The sequence below is a fragment of the Mirounga leonina genome, unplaced genomic scaffold (genome assembly GCF_011800145.1).
Source record: "Mirounga leonina isolate KUSES-001 unplaced genomic scaffold, KU_Mleo_1.0 Mir_115, whole genome shotgun sequence".
Taxonomy (NCBI): Eukaryota; Metazoa; Chordata; class Mammalia; order Carnivora; family Phocidae; genus Mirounga; species Mirounga leonina.
Genome location: NW_023270268.1, coordinates 89,810,014 through 89,828,150, shown reverse-complemented (window position 1 = coordinate 89,828,150; position 18,137 = coordinate 89,810,014). Strand labels below are relative to the sequence as shown.

Sequence of the window (18,137 nt, the reverse complement as noted above, 5' to 3'; positions counted from 1 at the left end):
GTACTAAATGTTGGCTAATAGAATTTAAATTAAAAAAAAGAATACTAGTAAATCAAAGAGTAAAACAAGGTATAATTAAAAAAATAAAAATTAATAGATTTCTTATGCAGAGTTAAGTCTAGGCCAATTGCAGTATGCACATGGGATAATGCCAGCCTCCATGTATTCTATACCAAACTCCAAAAAACTGAAGATTCTTGTTCACTAAATGGCTGACTGCTTGTGAATATTTGGGATTTAACCAAAAGGAAATTAATGAAAATGAGTATTGGGACAATACAATATTGGGACAATACTCTATTTCTCAAAAGGCACCAATTTCCTTACTCCTAACCCTGACCTTAAATTATTTTGCTATGGCAGTCATAAACCTAGAAAGCACCCCTTACAGGGACCCCAAGGCAATCTAGTTGATTCAGTTACAATGCATGAAACTAATCTGCTACTATGGGGCCATATGAGGACACAGAATATTCTGTGTCAAGTCACTGAATTAAAGAATTCAGAGCTGGCAGAAACCTTACACACCACCTAGTTTAATCTTCTAACCAAAGATGAAATCCCTCCATAAAGTATGTGCCTCTCCTAACCAAATGCCTCACTGCAGTATTTACTTCTCCTGTTAGCCTTTTTTAATTCTCTGAAAGTCTAGGTCACATTTCATTTCTACATTTTCTGTTGGCCTTTTATTCTCTCTGTGTGTGACCCAGAGCCCGGCTAGACTTCAAGCTCGATAAGAAAGGACAGCATTTAGTGCTGTACTACTGTAGCTTCATAAATTTTTGTGATTAGTGAATATCTGCTATCATGGGAGGCACTTCCACTCAGAAAATGTGTAGTGTATCCCATTACCATACCTTGGAGAGTTGCTCCTCTGACTGAGGTTCTGTAGGCAGAACAGTCCCTCCTTGTGCCTTCATTTCTTCTATGTGTTTATTCAAAGAAGTTAATTTGGCCTTAGCATGAAGTTTTAGTTTTTTTATTTTGTTATCAGCAGCTTTTCTTTCTTCCTGCCAGAGAACAATGACGGTAAATATATAAATGTTTATTCATCACGTGCCTAATACATAACAAAAGTTAATTCTCAGGAGGCATCATCTTACAGTATTAGGAAAATAAGAATCAAACTCTCCAATAATCTAAGTGAAAAGAAAAATCTAAGTGAATGTTGTGTCCGTCTTTTATCAAATGCTTGGCAAGAAAGGAGAAAAACCCTGGTACCTGTAGAACTTCATCTTTTTGCTGCAATTGAATGTCCTTCTCTCTAATGATTTCTTTTAGCTCCACCACCAACTGCTCAGCATAAGCCAGGCGCTCCAGAACATCCTCTTGTGTCCTATCGTTAAATTCCATGTCAGATTCTTGGGGTAATGCCTAGTATTTAGACAAAAAGTTACCAATGCATCAGGGGAAAAATACTAGTGTCCAAAAAAGAGTTTCTTCATTCCAACTTCATCTTATCTTTTGCCCATCTCATTTCCATTCTCAATTATTATTGGATCAGAGGTTGGAAAGATTTCTTATCATCATAGCCATTAAAATATATTGAGTATTTTGGAAATATTAAGCATTTCACAAACAAAACATTATCTCACTTATGATATTATCCTAATTTTACCAAAGATAACAAACTATTAAGTGGAAGAGCCCAAAATTTAAATTTAAGACAGCAGTTGAATAAAATTCTCTTAACCACTAGGCAATACTGCTTGTCTTTCAGAAAACTAAAGGACTTCTTTTGATTCCTCATGTGACTATCAAAAAATACAATATAAACTATAAGAGAAGTGTAAATAAATTTACAATAGCAAACATATTTTCAAACCTGAAAGGTGCCCCAGTTCTGCCACTTACCATTCAATCCTTTCTAGGGAACAGGATATACACCTGAGGAGAAGGTAAAACAATCTACCACTAAACAAGGCTCAAGGGACAAATGAAAAAGATCTTTCCAATCTCATCCAGCACTTGATTCCCATCACTGTGGCTCATACGCTACAAACTTACAGGAGAACGATCATTTATAAAGTATCAATATTTTTCTTAATCCCCTCTTCCACCTGGCAAAATGGAGGCTGCTCAAAACCTTCTATCTTAAACTCTTCCCCTCAGAAGAACATGAAATATATGTCTCATCAGTTTAATTCAGAATAGAGCTACTCACAGGGTCTAGGGAAGCCCTTATATTTTGATCAGTGTCATCTCCTGATAATTCATGCAAAACCACATTTGCTAATCCTGACAATCGGCTCAGCATTTCTGCAAGAAAAGAAAACATAACAATCAGTAAAATGGATACAGGCTTCCCTTGTACTGGTAACTATATCATCTATAAGTGAAATAAACTGTACAGGTGATATATATTAGACACAGACAATAGCATGATGATATCTTTAAAAATACATTTGAGTATGTACAGTGTAGTCACACAATGTTCTTTTCAGTGGCAACTGCACTGCACTTCAACTACCACCACTAATATTTTCTAAATAAAATATATAATTGTTTAGTGGCAAAAAATATTTTTAAAGTTATCTTTAATCCCTTTTCTTTCATCATAACTTCATTTACAAACATGAACTTCTAACATTCCTTCCCCAGCCAGAATGTTATTCTCTCCTACTTTGCCAAATAAACCCATGATGCAGCAAAATTTTTCTTTTTATGCGGCCCCATGAACCCCATTCTTTCAGGAGGGTTTCCTGATAAACCACGTGGTTTTGCTAAAATTTAAATATGATATTTGTTCAAATGTACAGCATTAAATTCACATATTAGAAAAGAAGGAAAAGGGATTTACCTCCGCAACCTATGCTGCTTCTGTATGAAGTCAGAAAAAGAGCTAATTAAAACAAATATAAGCAGACAAAAGAGAAATTAAAATTAGAGCAGAAACTAATAAAATTGAAAATAGAAAGGGCGCCTGAGTGGCTCAGTTGGTTAAGCGACTGCCTTCGGCTCAGGTCATGATCCTGGAGTCCCGGGATTGAGTCCCGCATCGGGCTCCCTGCTCAGCGGGGGGTCTGCTTCTCCCTCTGACCATCCCCCCTCTCATGCTCTCTCTATCTCAGTCTCTCTCTCAAATAAATAAATAAAATCTTAAAAAAAAAATTGAAAACAGAAAAATAGAGAAAATCAGTAAAACCAAAAGTTGGTTCTTAGAGAATGGGTTCAATCTTAAACGACCTATCAAAAAACACTAATAAATGTGCAAAGAATAAAGAGAAATAAATCTAAATGTATCACTAAAGAAAATCAGCAAACCATAAGAGAAAGACAAGAAAGGGTAAGAGAAAAGCTCCAGAAACATCCACAAAACAAGTAATAAAATGGCAATAAATACATATCTGTCAACAATTATTCTGAATGTAAATGGACTAAACTTAGCTCCAACCAAAAGACACAAGGTGCAGAATGGATAAAATAAATAAATAAAACCCATCTATATGCTGCCAACAAGAGACTCACTTCAGACCCAAGGACACATGCAGGTTGAAAGTGAGGGAATGAAGAAATATTTATCATGCAAATGGATGTCAAAAGAAATCTGGAGTGGAAATAGTTATATCAGACAAAGTGGGCTTTAAAACAAAGACTATATATAGCAAGAGACAATGAATGACAGTATATAATAATAAAGGAGACAATCCAACAAGAAGACATAACAACTGTAAATATTTATGCACCCACCTAGCAGCATCCAAATACATAAAACAATTAATAACAAACATAAAGGAACTAATCCATAATAATACAATAGCAGGGGACTTTAACAACCCACTTACATCAACGGACAGATTATCTAAACAGAAAACCAACAAGGAAACAATGGCTTTAAATAACACACTGTAACAGTGTGTGTGTAAATGGATGATGGGCATTAAGGAGGGCACTTGTATGTTATATGCAAGTGATGAATCACTAAATTCTAACCCTGAAACTAACACTGCACTATACATTAACTGACTTGAATTTAAATAAAATCTCGAAAGGAAAAAAAAATCTTGAAAAGAAACAAACGAACTGGACCACCTTCTTACACCATACAAAAAAATAAATTTAAAGTGGAATAAAGACTTAAATGTGAGACCTGAAACCATAAAAATCCTAGAATAGAACACAGGCAGTAACCTCTTTGACACTGGCGTAGCAACTTTTTTCTAGCTACGTCTCCTGAGAAAAGGGAAAACAAGCAAAAATAAACAATTGGGACTACATCAAAATAAAAAATTTCTGTACAGCAAACGAACATCAACAAAACTAAATGGCAACTTGCAGAATGGGAGAAGATACTTGCAAATGACATATCCAATAAAGGGTTAGTATCCAAAATATATAAAGAACTTACAAAATTCAACACCCAAAAACCAAATAATCTGATTAAAAAATGGGCAGAAGACATGAAGAGACATTTCTCCAATGAAGACATACAGATGGCCAACAGACACATGAAAAGATGCTCATCATTACTTACCATAAAGAAAATGCAAATCAAAACCATAATGAGATATCACTTGTCAGAATAGTTAAAATCAACAACACAAGAAACAACAGTTGTTGGCAAAGATGTGGAGAAAAAGGAACCTTCTTACACTGTTGATGGAATACTGATGCAGCCACTCTGGAAAACAGTATAGAGTTTCCTCAAAAAGTTAAAAATAGAACTACCCTACAATCCAGCAATTATACTACTAGGTATTTACCCAAAGGATATAAAAACACTAATTCAAAGGGATTCATGTACCCCTTTGTTTATTTACAATAGCCAAGATATGAAAGCAGCCCAAGTGTCCATCAATTGATAAATGGATAAAGAAGATGTGGTATATATATACAATAGACTATTATTCAGTCTTAAAAAAAGAATGGAATCTTGCCTTTTGCAATGACATGGATGGAGCTAGGGAGTATAATGCTAAGTGAAGTAAGTCAGTCAAAGAAAGACAAATACCATATGATATCACTCATATGTAGAATTTAAGAAACAAAACAAATGACCAAAGAGGAGAAACAGAGAGAGAGACAAAGAAACAGACTCTTAATCATAGAGAACAAACTGATGGGTACCAGAGGCGAGGTGGGGGGGGGGTGATGGTTAATTAGGTGATGGGGATTAAGGAGTACACTTGTCATAAGTACTGGGTGGTGTAAGGAATTGCTTAATCCCTATATTGTACACCTGAAACTAATATAACACTACATGTTAACTAAGTGGAATTAAAATATAAACTTTTTAAAAATTGGTTTTTTGAAAAGATAAAAAAAAAAATTGATAAAGCTCTAGTCAGGCTGACCAAGAAAAAAAAAGAGAAGACACAAACTATCAATACCAATTATTAGAAAGGAGACATCGCTATAGATCTAACATACATTAAAATATAACATACATTAAAATATTGTAAAACTACAAATAACTCTATGCCCATAAATTCATTAACACAGAAAAAATGGGACAATTCCTTAAAAGATACAAGCTAACAAAACTCATTACAGAAGAAAAAGACAACCTAAATACACACACACATATACACATACTCACACATCCCTTATTTTTTACTTATTTATTCATTCAGATCAGTGTCAATGGCTAGTCCATAAACTCTTTGAAAGTCAAATTATTAATACTTTGTTAGGAAAAATCAAAACAGAACTGTACTGTGCATAGCACTAGCATAAGTAATTATGCTAAATTTTATGTTTAATGATAAAATGTTATTTGGCCTTTAAAAGCCTCAGTAGGGAGAAATATAAGAGCTCTTGTACAAAATAAGCACTTGAATAACACCAATTTCTGCTAAAGTTTTCTTCTACTCCTAGTAGTAATAATGTTTAGGGCAATCGTGGTCCTTAATTAAGAAAGTGGTGGTGAAGAGTTTGTTTCTGTAACAGGTTATCTTGGATAACCTAACTAGCATATAACATTTAGAAAAGATGTGTGAAACAGGAAAGGAAAAAGAAAACCACTCCTCGAAGGGCAACATACGGCCATGTATTAGTATATATAACTACTAGAAAGACAACATAGGCTCACATTTAAGTATATAGGACCATATATAACCACTCATTCAAGCTGTGAAATTCATAACTATAGTCAGTTTAAAAAAAAAAATCACAACTCACCATTACATAGACTAAACTTTCTTTTCAACTCTAGAGATTGAATTTTCTATAATAATCATTAATGAAGGAAATGAACACCAAAACTAAAGAGTCTTCATTAGGCATAGAGAGTTGCATTAATCAAAGAAAGTCATAGCAGAACCTAACTTATCAAGCAGATTCACTTTATCTTCAGATTTTTCAGACTACATTAGGAACAAGCACACACAACACAAATCAACCAACTGATGGGACTCTGAGAAGATGGGAGTAGGAAACATCACTGATTGTGGATCTTCCTGAATTCCCACATAAAAACTGACAAAGCAACTAGGTAACAAAACTAAAAACCTATATACAGCCTTTACAAAAAACCAAAAACTTGTGACAAAGTTTTCCACAAACTCTAAAATAAACATGGATATAGACAAACCACCAACAGCCACAAGATCTGCATGTCGTTGCTGTCCATGTGGGAAAAGGGAAGTGAAGCGGGGGTGGCAGAATGTTCCACCCCTACTATGCCATTTTGGCATAAAGATTATCTTGAGCTAAAGGCACTTGAAAAACAGCAGGTACAAGAAAGATGCTCTGACCTCCCCTTTTTCTTCCTGAAAACAAGATATAAAACCCCGTATGGAAGATGTCCTCCCTATATTAGGAGGAAAGTAACATTCTTATCTCCAGGAATGGGGAGTTGAGGCCAAAAGGAATTTGTACAAACAAATCTTGTATGTGAATCCTTATCTTCCTAGTCACTTCTCCATGATTAACTACCCCTTTGCCTTGTATCAATATCACAATTTACTGCTCTCTGTCCAACTCAATATTTAAGTGTTCTACTCTGATTCTTTTGGTCTTCATTTCTTTATGAGGGCTCTAGTGTCACTTAAAATTTATACTAAATAAATCTGTATGCTTTCCCTGTTAATCTGTCCTATGTAAATGTAATTCTCAGGCCCAGTAAAAACCTTAAGGGGATAGAGGTAAAATAATGCTCCCCTACAGAAGCTATAAGAATGCGACAAACAGAATACCAAGAGAACCACAAAAGAGCTAGTGGGTATTCACTGGAAAATGTGCTGCACCAATTAAAGAACAGCAACTGAAAAAGGAAGGTATATCCTTACTCCAGTAGCACCTAAGTGCAAGGAACCTGCAAGGTCTGAAATGGCTAAAGAGTCTGGGCCCCATGAACACTCAAAACTGAGGAGTCGGGGCTCTCTTTCAAACAGGGCCTCTACTGAGAGTAGAATCAAGATTCATCAAGTCAGAGTCAACAGAGAACAAAGGAAGACCCAGATAAAGAATGAGCTGGAGATAGTGGAAAAAGAGTCTGGAAATCTCAGAAATCCAATGGCTATATTTTGAACCAACACTGGAAAACAATGTAAGAGAGGGAGCTCTGCAAAGTTAGAAAAGCTACCCAAAATAAATCTCCTTCTAAAAATTCAGCAACATTAACATAAAAATGAGCACCTGAAAAGTAACACAATTTCCATACAAAATTATTATAAGAAAAAGAGCAAAATAATATCCATACAGAAAATGGAAGCATGTCAAAGAGCCATGCTCAAAATAACTGAGAACTACAACCTACTAAATCAACCAAAAGGACTAAAAGGCATTAAAAATTATATAAGACATGAAAAGCCATACATCAGAAGTTGAAAAACCCAGGAAGACAGCAAGAGAAGAAAGGAACAAAGGAACCACAAAATAGTCAGAAACCTATTAACAAAATGGCAATAGGAAGTCCTTCAATAACTACTTTAAATTTAAATGTATTAAATTATCTAATCAAAAGACATGGAGTGGCTGAATTGATTTAAAAAACAATACCCAGGCACCTGGGTGGCTCAGTTAAGTGTCTGCCTTCAGCTCAGGTCATGATCTCAGGGTCCTGGGATCAAGCCCCACATCGGGCTCCCTGCTCACTGGGGAGCCTGCTTCTCCTTCTCCCTCTACTGCCGCCCCTGCTAGTGCTCTCTCTCACTCACTCTCTCTCAGATAAATAAAGAAAATCTTTAAAATAAATAAACAAACAAACAATATCCAACTATATGCTCCCTACAAAAGACTCACTTTGGTCCTAAGGTTACAGACAGGCTGAAAGTGAAGGGATGGAAAAATATATCCCATGCAAATGGTAACCAAAAGAAAGCAAGGGTAACTATATTTTTAAAAGACAAAATAGACTTTTAGTCAAAAACTGTCATGAGAGGGAGAGAAGTTTTTTAGAATAGTTTGGGAAGGATTGGCATTAATTCTTCTTTAAACATTTTTTAGAATTCACTTAGTGAAGCCATCAAGTTCTGGGCATTTCTTTATTGAGAGGCTTTTGGTTACTGATTCAATCTCTTTATGTTATTGGTTTGTTCAGGTGTTCTGTTTCTTGTGATTCAGTCTTGGTAGGTTGTATGTATGTTTCTAGGAATTCATCCATTTCTTGCATATAATTATTCATGGTTGTCTCCTATGATTCCTTGTATTTCTGCGTTATCAGTGTAGTGTCTCCTTCATCATTTGTAATTTTACTCATTGAATCTTCTCTCTTTTCTTAGTCTAGCTAAAGGTTTGTCAATTATATCTTTTCAAAAGCCAGTTTTGTTGAAAAAGTTTTATTTGTCTTTTCTATTATTTTTCTAATCTCCATCTCCTTTATTTCTGCTCTGATATTTGTTATTTCCTTCCTTCTGCTTTCACCTTAGTTTGTTCTTTTCCTGGTTACTTGAGGTGTCAAGACAGGTTGTTTATTTAAGATCTTTTGTTTTTCTTAATGTAGGAGTCTATCTCCATAAACTTTCCTCTTAAAACTGCTTTTGCTGCATCTCATTAACTTTCCATAGGTATGTCATATTTTCATTTGTCTCAATATAATTTTTTATTTCTTTTTTGGTTTTTTTCTTTGACTCATTGGTTCAGGAGCATGTTGCTTAATTTCCACATATTTGTGAATTTTTCAGTTTACTTCTTGGTGTTTTGTTTTGGGTTTTTTTTGCATATTAACAGTAATTTTATTTCTTCTTTTATGTTCTTTTCTTTTTTGGGGATGTAAAAATATTTAATTCCAGTTAACAATCATACAGTGTTGTATTAGTTTCAGGTGTACAATATGGTGATTCAACAATTCCATATATCACCCAGAACTTGATGGCTTCACTAAAGTGAATTCTAAAAAATGTTTAAAGAAGAATTAATGCCAATCCTTCTCAAAACTATTCTAAAAAAAACTGAAGAAGAGGAAACACTTTCAAAGTCATTTTATGAGGACAACATCACCTGAATACTGAATCCAGAGAAGGACACTACAATAAAATTATAGGCCAGTATCCCTGGAAAAATAGATCCAAAAATCCTCAACAAAATACTAGCATACCCAATTCAACATCACATGAAAAGAATCATACACCATGTCAAGTAGGATGTATTCCTAAGATGCAAGGATGGTTCAACATCCACAAATCAATAAATGTGACGCACTACATTAAGAGAATGAAGGATAAATGTCACATGATCATCTCAACAGATGGAGAAAAAGCATTTTAAAAATTCAACATCCTTGCATGATAAAAACTGTCAACCAATTAGGTACAGAAGGAATGTACCTCAATACAATCAACACCATATACAACAAGACCAAAATTAACATCATATTCAATGGCAAAAAAGCTAAAAGCTTTTCCTCTAAAATCAGATATAAGGATGCCCATTCTTACCACTTCTATTCAATGTAGTACTAGAAGTCCTAGCCAGATCAATTAGGCAAGGAAACGAAATAAAAGGCATCCAAATCGAAAAGAAGTAGAATTGTCTCTGTTTGCAGAAAACATGATCTTACATATAGGAAACCCTAAAGACTCCACCAAAAAATTATTACAACTAGGGGTATCTGGATGGCTCAGTTGGAGGAGTGTCAAACTCTTGATTTCAGCTCACGTCATGTTCTCAGGGGTGTGGTATCAAGGCCCGCGTCAGGCTCTGTGCTCAGCATGGACTCTCCCTCTGCCCCTCCCCTTGCTTATCCCTTTTCTCTCTCTCTTTCTCTCAAATAAATAAATCTTCTTTAAAAATTACTACAACTAAAAAATGAATTCAATAAAGTTGCAGGACATAAAATCAATATACAAAAATTATTGTTTCTGGGGCGCCTGGGTGGCTCAGTCATTAAGCGTCTGCCTTCGGCTCAGGTCATGATCCCAGGGTCCTGGGATCGAGCCCCACATCGGGCTCCCTCCTCGGCGGGAAGCCTGCTTCTCCCTCTTGCACTCCCCCTGCTTGTGCTCCCTCTCTTGCTGTGTCTCTCTCTGTCAAATAAATAAAAAAACTCTTAAAAAAAATTATTGTTTCTATATACTAACAACAAACTATCCCTCCCAAATTAAGAAAATAATCCCACTTATAACAGCATTTTAAAAAATAAAGTACTTAGGAATAAATTTAACTAAGGAGGTAAAAGATCTCTACACTGAAAATTGTAACACATTGATAAAAGGAATTCAGAAAAAACATACAAATGGAAAGGTATCCATGTTCACAGACTTGAAGAACATTATTAAAAGTCCATACCACTCAAAGCAATCTACAGATTCAATGCAATCCTATCAAAATTCCAAAGCCTCAGAGAGAGGAAAAGATGGCGGAGGAGTAGGGGACCCTATTCCAACCAGTCCCCGGAATTGAGCTGGATATCTACCAGACCACTCTGAACACCCACAAAATCAGCCTCAGATGTAAGAAGATAGATCTGGACCTCTACAAACAGAATATCGCAGGCGGCTGGTTTCGAGGTATGAAGCGGGGAACCGTGATTCCATGGGCAGATATCGGAGGAGAAACGGAACAGGGAGGGAGCTGCCATAAGCGCTGGTGCTGGGAAGGTGAAATAACACAGGAGCGCAAAAGCCTCCCATCCCGGACACGGGGCACAGACCCGCAGACTGGTAGCAATGGGGAAAGGACTTTAGGACAGCCCCCTGGACTGAAACCTGGAGCGGCGGGGCCACGCGTGCAAACTGGGGGCAGCTGGCGGATTTAGAAGCACAAAGGGCAGAGACATGCCCCAACCTGGAGGCGAGGACTGGGAGTGCTGCTGAGGGGTGCAGACCCAGGACTGCAGTTTATAGCAGCACAGACAGAAACGGAGACAGTGTGGCCTGGAGAGCTCACTGAAGAACAGACTGCGATCTCTCTACTCTGAGGCAGAGGGTTGGAAACAACCTCTTCTGCTCTGACTCTCAGAAGAGACTCGGAAAGCCGCCAGGGAAAGCCACCAGAGAACAAAAGCCCCCAAAAAACTGGTTTTCACTGAGCCCATCACCTGCCACGGGGGGCAGGGCAACTCTGCCCAAACAGCGTTGCCTGAGTAAGAGTGTGGCAGGCCTCTCCCTCAGAAGACAGACTGGGAAAACAAGAGGCCAGCAACCCTAAGGTCCCTATAAAACAGGTGCAAAAAAAACCAAACAAACCCAAAAAACAGGTGCATTTTGCTTGGGCTGTGGTCAATAATTTCGACTCCGTACATTCCCTCAACCACTCCTCAAAAGAATGACTAGGAGGAGGAACCCCCAAAATAGGAGACTCAGAGACTGTGACTTCTGCCACAGATTTACAAATGGATTCAGATATAACAAAGATGTCGGAGATGGAATTCAGGGTAGCAATTGTGAAGACAATAGCTAGAATGCAGAAATCAATTAATGCCAACATAGTCTCTAAGGGCAGAAATGAAAGCTGAACTGGCAAAATTTAAAAATGCTATCATTGAGATCCAATCTTATCTAGACAATCTACCAGCTAGGGTAAGCGAGGCAGAAGAACGAATTAGTGACCTAGAAGACCAATTAATAGACAAGAAGGAAAAAGAGGCGGCCAGGGAAAACAACCCAAAATCCATCAAAATAGAATCAGAGAAGTGACACAGTGAAATGTTCTAATGTCAGAATTACTGGGATCCCTGAGGGGGTGGAGAGAGAGAGAGGACTAGAAGATATATTTGAGCAAATCATGGCTGAGGACATCCCTAATCTGGGGAATGAAACACTCATGTCCTAGAAGCAGAGAGGACCCCCTCCCAGGATCAAGGAAAACAGGACAACACCCCAGCATGTAATAGTAAAACTCGCAAATCTTAGAACCAAGGAAACCATCCTAAGGGCAGTTAGGGGGAAGAGATTCCTTAGGTACAGAGGGAGGAACATCAGAGTAACGGCAGACATATCAACAGAGGCCTGGCAAGCCAGAAAGGGCTGGCAAGACATCCTGGGGTACTAAACGAGAAAAACATGCAGCCAAGAATACTTTATCTGGCAAGGCTGTCATTTAGAATGGATGGAGAGATGCAGAGCTCCCAAGACCGGCAGAAACTGAAAGAATATGTGACCACTAAGCCGGCCCTCCAAGAAATATTAAGGGGGCAGGTGGGGTCCTATAAGAGGAGAAAGACCCCAAGAGTGATATAGAACAGAAATATAGAGAGACAATCTATAGAAACAAGGTCTTCAACATGATGACAATAAATTCATATCTTTCAATAATCACTCTCAACGTGAATGGCCTAAACGCTCCCATAAAACGGCACAGGGTTGCAGACTGGATAAAAAGACAGGACCATCCATATGCTGTCTACAAGAGACTCATTTTGAACCTAAAGATACATCCAGACTGAAAGTGAAGGGATGGAGATCCATCTTCCATGCCAACGGACCTCAAAAGAAAGCTGGGGTAGCAATTCTTATATCAGACAAATTAGATTTTAAGCTAAAGACTGTAGTTAGAGACACAGGAGGACACTATATCATTCTTAAAGAGTCTATCCAACAAGAAGATCTAACAATTGTAAACATCTACGCCCCCAACATGGGAGCAGCCATCTACATAAGCCAACTGTTAACCAAAATAGTCATATTGATAACAATACATTAATTGTAGGAGACCTCAGTACTCCTCTCTCAGCAACAGACAGATCATCTAAGCAGAAAATCAACAAAGAAACAAGAGCTTTGAATGACACACTGGACCAGATGGACCTCATAGATCTATATAGAACATTCCACCCTAAAACAACAGAATACTCACTGTTCTCGAGTGCACATGAAAATTTCTCCAGAATAGACCACATGCTGGGTCACAAATCAGATCTCAACCGATACCAAAAGACAGAAAATTCCCTGCATATTCTCAGACCACAATGCTTTAAAACTGGAACTCAATCACAAGAAAAAATTTGGAAGAAATTCAAACACTTGGAAGCTAAAGACCCCTCTGCTCAAGAGTGTTTGGGTCAACCAAGAAATCAAAGAACTTAAACAATTCATGGAAACCAATGAGAACGAAAACACATCAGCCCAAAATCTACTGGATACGGCAAAAGCGATTCTAAGGGGGTAATACATAGCCATCCAAGCCTCACTCAAAAAAATAGAAAAATTCCGAATTCACCAATTAACTTTACACCTTAAAGAACTAAAAAAGCAACAAACGATGCCTAAGCCACACATTAGAAGAGAAATAGTTAAAAATAGAGCAGAGATCAATGAATTGGAAACCAGAAACACAGTAGATCAGATCAATGAAACTAGAAGCTGTTCTTTGAAAGAATTAATAAGATTGGCAAGACTTATCCAAAAGAAAAGAGAAAGGACCCAAATTAATAAAATTACAAATGAAAGGGGAGATATTATGATTAACACCAAGGAAATAGAAACAGTTATTAGAAATTACTATCAACAACTATATGCCAATAAATTAAGCAACCTGGAAGAAATGACTGTCTTCCTGGAAACCTATAAACTGCCAAGACTGAAACAGGAAGAAACGGACAACCTGAATAGGCCAGTAACCAGAAACGAGATTGAAGCAGTGATCAAAAACCTCCCAAAAACACAAGAGTCCAGGGCCTGATGGATTCCCTGAGGAATTCTACCAAACATTCAAAGAAGAAATAATACCTATTCTACTGAAGCTGTTTCAAAAAATAGAAAGAGAAGGAAAGCTTCCAGACTCAATTTATGAGGCCAGCATTACCTTAATCCCCAAAACAGGCTAAGACCCATCAAAAAGGAGAATTTCAGACTGATATCCCTGATGAATATGGGTTCAAAAATTCTCAACAAAATCCTAACTAACAGGATCCAACAATACATTAAAAGGATCACCCACCACGACCCAGTGGGATTTATCCCCAGGATGCAAGGATGGTTCAATATTCGTAAATCATTCAATGTGACAGAACACATTAATAAAAGGAGAGAGAAGAACCATATGGTCCTCTCAATTGATGCACAAAAAGCATTTGACAAAATACAGCATTCTTTCCTGATTAAAACTCTTCAGAGTATAGGGATAGAGGGAACATTTCTCAAGTTCATAAAATCCATCTATGAAAAACCCACAGCGAATGTCATCCTCAATGGGGAAAAGATGAGAGCCTTTCCCTTAAGACCAGGAACACGACAACGATGCCCATTCTTGCCACTATTGTTCAACATAATACCAGAAGTCCTAGCAACAGCAATCAGACAACAAAAAGAAATAAAAGGTATTCAAATTGGCAAAGAAGAAGTCAAACTCTCTCTCTTCGCAGATGACATGATACTTTATGTGGAAAATCCAAAAGACTCCATCTCCAAATTACTAGATCTCATACAGCAATTCAGTAATGTGGCAGGATACAAAACCAATGCACAGAAATCAGTTGCTTTCTTATACACTAACAATGCAACTGTAGAAAGAGAAATTAGAGAAACGATTCCATTTACAATAGCACCAAAAACCATAGATACCTCGGAATAAACCTAACCAAAGAGGTAAAGGATCTATACTCTAGGAATTACAGAACACTCACGAAAGAAATTGAAGAAGACACAAAAAGATGGAAAAACATTCCATGCTCATGGATTGGAAGAATAAACATTGTTAAAATGTCTATGCTACCTAGAGCAATCTATACCTTCAACGCCATCCTGATCAAAATTCCAATGACATTTTTCGAAGGGCTGGAACAAACAATCCTAAAATTTGTATGGAATCAGGAAAGACTCCAAATTGCCAAGGAAATGTTGAAAAAGAAAAACAAAGCTGGGGGCATCACAATGCCCAATTTTAAGCTATATTACAAAGCAGTAATCACCAAGACAGCATGGTACTGACACAAAAACAGACATATAGACCAATGGAACAAAATAAAGAGCCCAGATATAGACCCTCAATTTTATGGTCAAATAATCTTTGACAAAGCAGGAAAAAACATGCAATGGAAAAAAGACAGTCTCTTCAATAAATGGTGCTGGGAAAATTGGACAGCCACATGCAGAAGAATGAAACTCAACCATTCTCTAACACCATACCCAATGATAAACTCAAAATGGATGAAAGACCTCAATGTGAGACAGGAATCCATCAAAATCCTAGAGGAGAACATAGGCAGTAACGTCCCTGACATTGGCCACAGCAACTTCTTTCAAGATACCTCTCCAAAGGGGCGCCTGGATGGCTCAGTCGTTAAGCGTCTGCCTTCGGCTCAGGTCATGATCCCAGGGTCCTGGGATTGAGCCCCACATTGGGATCCCTGCTCAGCGGGAAGCCTGCTTCTCCCTCTCCCACTCCCCCTGCTTGTGTTCCCTCTCTCACTGTCTCTCTCTAAGTCAAATAAATAAAATCTTTAAAAAAAAAAAAAAAAAGATACCTCTCCAAAGCCTAGTGAAACAAAAGCAAAAATGAACTTCTGGGATTTCATCAAGATAAAAAGATTCTACACAGCAAAGGAAACAGTCAACAAAGAGGCACCTACAGAACGGGAGAAGATATCTGCAAATGACACTACAGACAAAGGGCTGGCATCCAAGATCTATAAAGAAATTCTCAAACTCAGCACTCAAAAAAACAAATAATCAAGTCAAAAAATAGGCAGAAGACATGAACAGACACTTCTCCGAAGAAGACATACAAATGGCTAACAGACACATGAAAAAATGTTCATTATCATTAGCCATCAGGGAAATTCAAATCAAAACCACATTGAGCTATCACCTTACACCAGTTAGAATGGCAAAAATGGACAGGGAAAGAAACAACAAATGTTGGAGAGGTTGTGGAGAAAGGGGAACCCTCTTACAGTGTTGGTGGGAATGAAAGTTGGTACAGCCACTTTGGAAAACAGTGTGGAGGTGCCTCAAAAATTTAAAAATAGAGCTACCCTATGACCCAGCAATTGCACTACTGGGTATTTACCCCAAAGACACAGATGTAGTGAAAAGAAGGGCCATATGCACCCCAATGTTCATAGCAACAATGTCCACAATAGCCAAACTGTAGAAAGAGCCCAGATTCCCTTCAACAGATGAATGGATAAAGAAGATGTGGTCCATATATACAATAGAATATTACTCAGCCATCAGAAAGGATGAATACCCAACTTTTACTTCAACATGGATGGGACTGGAGGAGATTATGCTAAGTGAAATAAGTCAAGCAGAGAAAGTCAATTATCATATGGTTTCACTTATTTGTGGAACATAAGGAATAGCATGGAGGACATTAGGAGAAAGAAGGGAAAAAGGAGGGGGGTGGGAATCGGAGGGGGAGACGAACCATGAGAGACTATGGACTCTGAGAAACAAACTGAGGGTTTTAGAGGGGAGGGGAGTGAGAGGATAGCTGAGCCCAGTGATGGGTATTAAGGAGGGCACGTACTGCATGGAGCACTGGGTGTTATACGAAAACAATGAATTGTGGATCACTACATCAAAAACTAATGATGTATTGTATGGTGACTACATAATAAAATTAAATTAAATTTTTAAAAAATTCCAAAGCCTTTTTTTTCCACAAAAATTTTTTAAAAATCTAAATCATATGGAACCACAAAAGACCCAGAATGGACAAAGGAATCTTGAGCAAGAACAAAGCTGGAGGCATCACACTTTTGATTTCAAAATATACCATAGCTAGATGCGTGATGGGTATTAAGGAGGGCACTTCTTATGATGAGCACTGGGTATTGTATGTAAGTGATGAACCACTGAATTCTACTCTAGAAATTAATATTGCACTGTATGTTAACTACCTAAAACTTAAATTTAGAAAAAAATTTTAAATAAATAAAATGAGGGCGCCTGGGTGGCTCAGTTGGTTGAGCGACTGCCTTCGGCTCAGGTCATGATCCTGGAGTCCTGGGATCGAGTCCTGCATCGGGCTCCCTGCTCAGCAGGGGGTCTGCTTCTCTCTCTGCCCTCTTCCCTCTTGTGCTCTCTGTCTCTCATTCTCTCTCTCTAATAAACAAATAAAATCTTTAAAAAAAAATTAAAATTTAAATAAATAAATAAATAAAATGAAATGGGAAAACATACCATAAAGCTACAGCAATCAAAGCATTAAGATATTTGCATAAAACAGTCATACAGACCAATGGAACAGTATAAAGAGCCAGAAATAAATCCATACATTTACAGCCAATTGATCAAAAAAGGTGCCAAGAATACAAAATGGGGAAAGGATAGTCCCTTTAATAAATGGTGCTGAGGAAATCGGTATCCACATGCAAAAGAATGAAACTGGATCCTTATCTCACACCACATAAAAAAAATCAACTCAAACTGTATTAAAGACTTGAATGCAAGACCTCAAACTGTAAAACTAGTAGAAGAAAGCATAGGGGGAAAGCTTCTTGACATTGGTCTTGACATAATTTCTTGGATACAACCTCAAAAGTACACATAACAAAAGCAAAAAAAGACAAATGAGATTGCATCAAACTAAAAAGCTGCACAGCAAAGGAAAGAGAATAAAGAGACAACCTACAGAATGGGAGAAAATATTTGCAAATATCTAATAAAGATTAATATCCAAAATATGAGAAACTCAAACAACTCAATAGCAAGAAAATCTTATTTTAAAATGACCAAAGGAGGGGCGCCTGGGTGGCTCAGTCATTAAGCGTCTGCCTTTGGCTCAGTCATGATCTCAGGGTCCTGGGATCGAGCCCCGCATCGGGCTCCCTGCTCGGCAAGAAGCCTGCTTCTCCCTGTCCCACTCCTCCT

General features: G+C 37.5%; 1 protein-coding gene across 3 annotated transcripts in view; it reads right to left on the bottom strand.

The window, feature by feature from the left end:
- The window catches only part of GOLGB1 (golgin B1), a 100,312-nt gene that overhangs the window by 71,870 nt on the left and 10,305 nt on the right, over positions 1-18,137 (bottom strand). For all 3 annotated transcript variants that reach the window (XM_035000056.1, XM_035000057.1, XM_035000058.1), the window contains exons 2-4: positions 2,165-2,259; positions 1,222-1,374; positions 858-1,010 (exon numbers count right to left, since the gene is read on the bottom strand). In XM_035000056.1, coding sequence (XP_034855947.1) covers positions 858-1,010; positions 1,222-1,374; positions 2,165-2,257 — 399 coding nt within the window. In that variant the 5' untranslated portion in view covers positions 2,258-2,259. The remainder of the gene's footprint in view (positions 1-857; positions 1,011-1,221; positions 1,375-2,164; positions 2,260-18,137) is intronic.